Source organism: Echeneis naucrates, chromosome 16 (genome assembly GCF_900963305.1).
Source record: "Echeneis naucrates chromosome 16, fEcheNa1.1, whole genome shotgun sequence".
Taxonomy (NCBI): domain Eukaryota; kingdom Metazoa; phylum Chordata; class Actinopteri; order Carangiformes; family Echeneidae; genus Echeneis; species Echeneis naucrates.
In genome coordinates, this window is record NC_042526.1 from 23,448,106 (window position 1) to 23,456,541 (window position 8,436).

At 41.7% G+C, this 8,436-nt stretch overlaps 1 protein-coding gene across 1 annotated transcript; it reads left to right on the plus strand.

Annotated features, from left to right (window-relative positions):
- Window positions 1-4,258: 4,258 nt before the first annotated feature.
- On the plus strand, window positions 4,259-5,620 carry c16h11orf96 (chromosome 16 C11orf96 homolog). The gene has a single exon (XM_029523431.1). The coding sequence runs from the start codon at window positions 4,582-4,584 to the stop codon at window positions 4,960-4,962; it is 381 nt and encodes a 126-aa protein (XP_029379291.1). The 5' UTR covers window positions 4,259-4,581; the 3' UTR covers window positions 4,963-5,620.
- Window positions 5,621-8,436: the final 2,816 nt, after the last annotated feature.

Sequence of the window (8,436 nt, forward strand, 5' to 3'; positions counted from 1 at the left end):
TTTCTTAATGGAACACACATGTGCCAATTCCCTTTACTCACATCTGGGCCTTCTAAGGATCCAGATGTCTTGGCTAATTATAGACGCGTATCTAACCTTCCTTTCATTTCCCAAATTCTAGAAAAAGCAGTTTCACACCAATTCTGTGAACATCTGTATAGGAATGGCTTGTTTGAAGAGTTTCAGTTAGGTTTTAGAGTAAATCATCGCATAGAAACAGCACTGGTAAAAGTTACCAGCGACATTGTAATGGCTTTGGATTGGCCAATAGATTGGCCTCCATACTTCTCCTGTTAGATCTTAGTGCTGCTTTTGACACCGTTGACCATAATATTGTCTTACAAAGGCTGAAACATGAAATCAGGATCAAAGGAGCCACAGTAAGGTGATTCAATTCTACCTGACATCACATCGTTCACGCTAACAATGACTCTTCCTCATGCACTTTAGAAGATCGTGACGTTCCACAGGGTTCTGTCCTTGGACCAGTTCTTTTCACCCTACATATGCTTCCCTCAGGCAATATTATCTGGAAGCACAGGATCAATTTTCACTGTTATGCAGATGATGCTCAGTTATACTTGTCAGTGAAGCCGACCAAAACTAATCAGCTAATCATACATCAGACCCGGAGGGCCTACAGTGTTTTACTTCTGAGCTCAGACCAAACTGAAGTCATTGTGTTTGGCCTCAAGCACCTAAGAGAAGCCTTATCTGATCATGTAGCCACTCTGGATGGCATTAGTTTGGCCTCCAATTCCACTGTTAGGAATCTGGGACATGTTCTTTGTCACTCATATAAAACAAGTCTCTAGGACAGCTTTCTTTAGCCTATGCAATATTGCAAAGATCAGAAACATCCTCTCTCAAGAGGATGCAGAAAAAGAATTTAAAGTATTTCTCCTAATGTACGAAGCTCCATCATATCTGAGAGAACTCGTAGTTCTTTATTGTCCCAGCAGGCCACTCCGCTCTCTAGATGGAGGTTTACTTGTGGTTCCTAGAGTCTCCAAGAGTAAATCAGGAGGCAGATCTTCCAGCTATCATGCTCCTCTTCAGTACATCCAACTCTCAGTACCGGTCCAGGGGGCGGACTCTGTCGCAGCTTTCAAGATCAGGCTGAAAGCCTTCATTTATGACAAAGCCAGTTAAAAATGTATGACTTAGTGAGTCTTTTTCTTTATAGACCTAGACTGCTGGGGGCGACACGTCTCCCTCTGCCTCCCTCTCTCCGTCTCTCTGTGTGTGTGTCTCTCTCTCTCCCCCATGCATGTGCATGACAACCTTACACATCTCTAACTCTGTTTCTTCCCATAGTCTGTTTTGTCCCTCCTGTCCCCGTCCTGCAGCTGCAGAATCATCTCTGCTCCATGTTCCTGCTCAGTACCTGCTGCTGCTGTAGTTACCTTTAGTTATCATTACGCACTACTATTCACTTCCCATCGCAACCCCTTCTCTCCTACTGCTAATATTAACTTGGTTCTGCCAGGTTGGACTCACTACATGTTTTGTTTGTATTTTCCATGGCATCTTTTCTTCTCCTGTTTTTGTTCTCACTTCGTCCCTCAGCTGACCCCCCCCCCTTTTCCTCCATGCTCGCTCTCACAACCCCTCCATCATCTCTCCCTCTCTCAATCCAACCAGTCGAGGCAGATGGCTCTCCTCCCTGAATCTGGTTCTGCCCGAGGTTTTACCCTCTTAAAGGAAGTTTGTTTGCCACAGTCATCAAGTGTTTGCTCTTGGAGGAATAAATCCATAAAGAGTTTGGTCTACATGTAAAGTGCCTCGATGTAACTTTGTTATGATTTGGCACTATACGAATAAATTTCATTTGATGTAACGAAGCACTCACTGCTATAGTATCAAACAAAGGCTGTTCACCATGTGAGTAAACGGTCAATGTGTGTTTAAAATCTGACTGATGTGCACTGCTATTTGTCATGCCTCAGTGAATTGTTTAAAGTGACTAGTTTAATTATAGAGATTTCACCGGAAAATTTATAAATTATCAAACATTAGCCTGCAACAATGTCTCAGTGCAAAATGAATTATGATATTGTGAACATCACAAAATGATTAATTGGTTTTTGCAATCCCCAGTGGCTTCAGTCAAAACAACAAATGGTGCCTTTCTTAGTCATCATTTGTGTAACGGGGTTGTTTAGGGACCCAAATACAGCACAAACAGCGATGGACAGTTGGTAATGACCTTTATTAGTGACCTACGCAGAAAAACTGACAGAGTTCATGGATGAGTTCAGGGTTTCTTGTGTAGAGCTGTAACCAGGGCAGGGGAGCAGACCCGAGCAATAGATGCTACCTTGAACTCAGTGGAGGGTCGCAGAAGGTAAAGCATCCTCAGGCACAGCTCACCAGGTAATTCTGGGAAGACAGGTTCCAGAGGCTGAAAACATGGGCATGGTCAGCAACAAGGAATCAGTCTCAAAATGAGTGCTGTAGAGTCTTGCATGAAAGCCAAGAACGCTCTGGCAACTGGGTGACTGTGAGGCTGGAGTCTTTATTCACAGGGCTAAATTGGTGGCGATGAGCTGCAGGTGGATGATCAGGTGTGAGGAGTAAGATGGTGAGGGGGTGTGGCTTGACAGGCTGAGTGAGGCAGGGGCAGGTGAATGGAAAAGTACTGAGTCCATGCTGAGGAACAGAGGTGACACATTTAACTGCTCAGTGCATTAGTCGAGACACTGCGAAGTAAAACTTTCATGTCGCAGTTTTTGTTGTTGTTTATTCGAATGTTTCCTCTCTCATAAGTCATTAAGAGAGAGGAAACATCTCCCCAGTCTATCAACAAACTGCAAGTAAACATCATTTATTAATAAACTTCATTTGAGATACTTCCATAACATTGCAGCCTGTGTGGTTTGCGGTTGTCCCTGAATGTGGATGCCAAATGTCTCATAGGAGTGCTTTTGCCACAAGAAGAACACTGTCGTCTTTTAATGGGTGCCATAACGAAATCTGGATTCAGAAGACAGGGTCCTGACTGCAAGGATCCTCTGGATAGTCTTTGTTTACGTTAATTATGCAATCATCCTTTTGTTAGATAATCTCTCTCTGTGAGTTCTGCTTTCACAAACAAATCCAATCCAGGTGGATTTGCCTGCTGATTATTGTCGGTGCAGATTATCGCTGTGTGAAAATATAACATGTTGAAAACACAAGACTTGTGATAACTTCCTGGCACAGTTCCTCTCCTGTGGTTATGTTTACACAGATACAGTATTAACACTGTAAGCAGAGCTGAACCCATGTTTGTTTGCAGACACAAACATCATGCTGAGGACTGAGGATCCCTCTAAAGTGACATACTTCACTGAGTGTGCTTCTTTCTGTGCAGTCTTTCGTTCATAGACTATATTTACATGGGGAAGAAGGGTTAGGGTCAGCATGGTAAGAATATTTTTAATGTGCACATTGAGTGCACGTATTTCAATATTGAAAAATAGTTTTCCAATCCTGGTTAGACACTACGGTTTATACTTGCAAGAGCTACAACAGTCTAAATTTGTAGCAAATAGAGAAGCTCTGCCCCAGAATTGGCTGTATTGCCCCATCCCCTCACCGCATTTGGTGCGGATGGGTTCAGTAAATTTTGGATGATCTTACCGATAAATACACTGACACAAGTTGAAACCTGGTGGAAATAATGAGCATATTTTATGTAGCAGCATGTTGCACAAAAATATCACAACAAATATTGTAGCAAATTGGCACAGAATGAAAACTTTCGTAATACCAAGAAAAGCTAATAAAATCTTTTCAAGGGTAGCTTGTCTCTTGCCACACCAAGCAGAGCTTTGCACCAGTCCGGTCTGTGAAACACATCATAGCATTTGCGTGTTTTCAACCTTGACTTCTCTCCTTGCCCTAATTCTTTGCCTTCCCGTCCTCTCCTTTGCTGTCGTTCTGCCCAAGTTGACTCACTGAATGTCTATCTTAATGTCACCGTATCCATTTCTGTCTCAACCATCTTCCTCTCCCTCTGTCTTCACAGATCTCCGCCAATATAAATCTGTCAAAGTGCCCACACACACATTTACACTCTTCTCACATGTTTATTTTGAGGGGGGTGACTGGCTGGCTGACTGCTCTGGAGGCCGGAACCATGACTGAGAGGGAAGGAGGGGAAGTGGGAGGGACCTGGCAGGAACAGAGAGAGGGAGAGAGACAGAATGGGTAGTGAGATGCTATAAAAGAGAGAGCTGGAGCTCCTGGTGACATTATCTTCAGCAGACAGAGATTCACACAGAGCAAAGACAGACCTCAGCAGGTTTGAAACACTGTAGCGTGAATAGCAGTCAGAGAGCAGCTGACTATCTTCTGTGAGTCTGGACTTGGAGGTTTGAGGAGTGTTTGTTTGCTTCGTGCTTTGAAGGACTCTGGCTTTGTTGCTCCTGAGACTCAGAGACTATTCTTCAAATAGGACAAGGTACCAGAAAGACCAAGGAAAGACAGCTTTGAGACTGACTCTAGCAGTCAACTTTCTTCTTGCAGGTGTTCCATCTGCTAAATTTCATTTCAGGTACATATAATTTCACATCCTTCCTGGCTTCTTTTCTACCAATGGCTGCTGTGCGTCAGATGGTTATGGAGGCCTCTGGCTTCCACGTCCTGCCGGCTCACCTTATGGCCTCAGCCATGGAGGAGTTCCCCCAACAGCTGCCTGTTCCCAAGGCGCCAGCAAGAGGGAAGAGCCGCTCACGCAGACCACGCGAGGCTCGCTTCAAAACACAGCCTGTCACCTTTGCTGAGATTGCAGAGGTTGAAGAGGAAGGTTCCTCTCCCCTGGAGGAGGAGAGAGCACGTCGCTCCTTCCTTCAATCCCTGGAGAACCTGCGGCGGAGCACGCAGACCCTCCACTGCCCACCAGCTGCCCATCACAGCTGCACCCCCACACCCACACAGGCCAGCCTGGACTCCAGTGACTCCGACTCCACCCAGTGAGGACTGGGACGTGCCCACCTCCATGCACCCATATTCCTTCCTACGCCTTGACGCCGCTTCAAATGGAGGCCAACTGAACTGAACCAAACTAGCCCATCTGCCAGCCTGCCTGCGTGGGTGTGTGCCCGTGTGTGTGATTGAGTGTGTAAGCTGCTACTGTCAAAATCTGCATTTAATATATACTAACATATCAACATACAGTAAATTGTTCAAATATGCACTTGATGCATATGTGTAAAGATTTCTGCCAGTGCCAAAGGCTGCTTATTCTGCTGTATATATATGATGAGTGTGTAGTAGCAGATGACACAGTATTGAACTCACCACTCTTCAAAGCTATTCCTTTTCTACTGTAGATGTCTATGAGGAAAACTTGAAAGTTGGTCAATATTTTTCCATTTTAAAGCTATAAAGGTATTTTTGTTTTGTCCAGAATTTTCTACTTGACCAGTCAAAAAAGAGACTGTTGAGAAAAGATATTAGTATTATGACTTACCACTCTGTAAGCAACAAACTGAGCACTGAAAGTGACCTGGCTGTCACTGAAGCAGTACACAAAGCTTTGTCAAGAGTTGTTTTCCAGCTTCATATTGAATGAAATCTCTGCTCTTGCTTCAATTACCAAGCAAAAAAAAAAAAAAAAAAAAAATCTTTCAAATGTTTTTTTTTTTATTCTCTTATTCTGTTCATAACCAAGTGGAGTTGTAGACGTATTTTATTGCTCTATCTGACTTCTGAAATTACCTTGACTTTCAAAGGAAATCATAACCTTTATACTATATTTGTTTTACTTTATAAATATATGTTCTCATGTTTGTGATATGTACTTTAATAAATATTTTCAAATACTTTGCTTTCATTTTAATTGACTGTAAGGATTTATGTGTAGAACAATTAGCTGGCAGCAAGCGGTTCATCATCAAATGACCAGTGAGCAAAGAGGGAGAAAAGGAAAAGACTAATACAAGTCAATTATGACAAAAACATGCTAAGGTCATTAAGTCTGAGCATGAACCAGGTTTGGTGCAGATGGGTTCAGTAAATCTTGCCTGATCTTACTGATAAATACACTGACACTGGAACTAATGAACATATTTTATGTTGCACAAAAATATCACAACACATATTGAAGCAAAACTGACACAGAACTAAAACTTTTACAAGACCCTTTAAGAAAATTAAATATAATGTTCTGAAAGGCAAAGCTTTGCAGCAGTCCTGTCTGTGAAGGACAACAACATTCTGGGCTAAAACACATGATAGCGTTTGTATGGTGTAGACATGATATTTTATCACTCTATCTGACTTCTGAAGTTGACTTTCAAAGGAAATCATCACCTATATACTTCATACTACTTTATAAATACATGTTATCATGTTTCTTTAATAAATATTTTCAAATATTCAATACGTGTAATTTTTAACTTTCTATTTAATTGACTGTAGGGATTTATTTGTGGTAACAGTTAGCCGGTTCATCATCAATTGATGAGTGAATGAGCGAGAAAAGTAGAAACTAATAGAAATCAATAATGACAAAAATACAAAGGTCATTAAGTCTGAGCACCAAGATAATGAAACTTAAAAACATTACTGATCGTAGAATATTGATGTATGACAAAGGTGGTATGGTTGAAGTGAAAAGACAGATAATCTTTCAGCCAATCAGGATGTTAAAAACTGAAGTGGTATGCACACTAGTCTTTGCTGACTGTCCATCACCAGTGTCATTGTTTAGATGAACTTTAGATGTCTCACACATACGTAAACACTCAATACTCAAGAGCCGTAATGCTTGCTGAGCTGGTGACGTACTTTAAGTAATGTCAGGGTTTCATCAGCTAGTTCAGCCACAACAACCAGCAGCCAACTGGGCAAAGGGCCCTCTGGAGCCTCTCACAGAGCTGCTGCAGCCACCTCTCCTGTTGTCAAAAACGGGAAGAATGACTGCTACACGGGGGCAATGCTGCAGGGGCTTTAGTGGAGAAACCTGCCTGTTTGGGTTGCATGGGAGTTTCCCAAAAATGAAATCTAAGTAAGTAAACCTGCAAGATGAGTGAGACGATCTCTCCTAGATGACTTAAGTGTTGGCCTGTGATGCCAGAACAATGAGAAGCCATAATCACAAGGGGACAGAACTTGGTGAGACCATTCATAATTAAGAGATGTTTTCATTTTGATTAAAACATTTTACACCATTCCAGCGTTTCATTTCAGGAGTTGGTATCCATATGAAGATGTATGTGTGTTTTGAAGTACCAAAATGTAATCATGTCTCCTGTCAGGCTTCTCTCTGGAGCATTTGCAACAGCAGGTTAGTGAGCCAATCAGAATAGAGGCTTAGATCCTCTTTTCTGATTGATTCACCCAGACAAACAAAGCCCCAGTGAGCTGGGCTTGGAAATGGCTGCTTTGTTGTGGCATCACAAAGTTACACAAATCCTGAAGACTGATTTACAGACTCAGTTTCTGAATAGAGGCTCAGTGTTCTGTGGACTGAACATGACAACACTTTCACAATATTAATATAGAACCTAGCTCATTTATATGTATTTATAATTAATATCGACATAAGCATCTTTGTACAGTGTAGAATCTTTAGTAAGTGCCAAAACAATGTTTTACATGGGTACTTTCTAGCTTTGCGACCCACTCTGAGGTAGTCCAAACCCATCCACTTAGAACATAGTGTAAAACTTTAAATTCTATTTTATTTTATTTATTTTATTTTAGAAGATAAATTCAGATTTTAGCAAGCATTATTCAATTATGAATAAGGAAGTGCATTTGTCAGGAACTATTTTCAGCTACAGATCAGACAATGGACTTCACCTAAGTTGAATTACATTGGCCATTTAGTACATTTAATACCTAGCAGAACCCAATGCCAAATTTCTTTGAACAAATGCAGTCATAAAACCAATGTGAATGCCTCTAAAGTGGATGTTAGAGCAATGACATTTGCTACTGCTATCATAACAGATCATCACTAGGTTCCACTGTGACCACCTACATACTGCTGTTGGATCAACAAAGGACAAAAAGCACAACTGCACTTCTTCTTATTTAACATCAGCCAATATGGAGTGAAACCAGATGGTATTACATGCAAGAACTCCTCATCTCTGACACAAGTACACACGTTAGTCATTGTTTGTCAAGTGCTTGTAGAGCTGTCATACTTACCCGCATCCACAGCAGAATTACTGCCTGCTTTCCTGTGTGGACGACATAACTGGCAGTGTCTGCGTCACTGAGATTTCACTAAAGGAGTGTGGGACAATTTTGAGAGACAGAGAGATAACAAAACATTTGTCATCCTGTACTGGGGTGACAGATTGATGCCTCCATGGTCTCCCACCTTTCTTCAGCAACCTACTTTTTACTCTGGACAGAAGACTAAACCGAGTGAAAGAGCTTCCAAAAAATTATTTTATTTTCTTTTCAACCAAATCAGGACACTTCATTTTTAGT

Bases quoted from the DNA above. Each gene is read 5' to 3' on its own strand.
- c16h11orf96 (XM_029523431.1), top strand. From the start codon at position 4,582: ATGGCTGCTGTGCGTCAGATGGTTATGGAGGCCTCTGGCTTCCACGTC.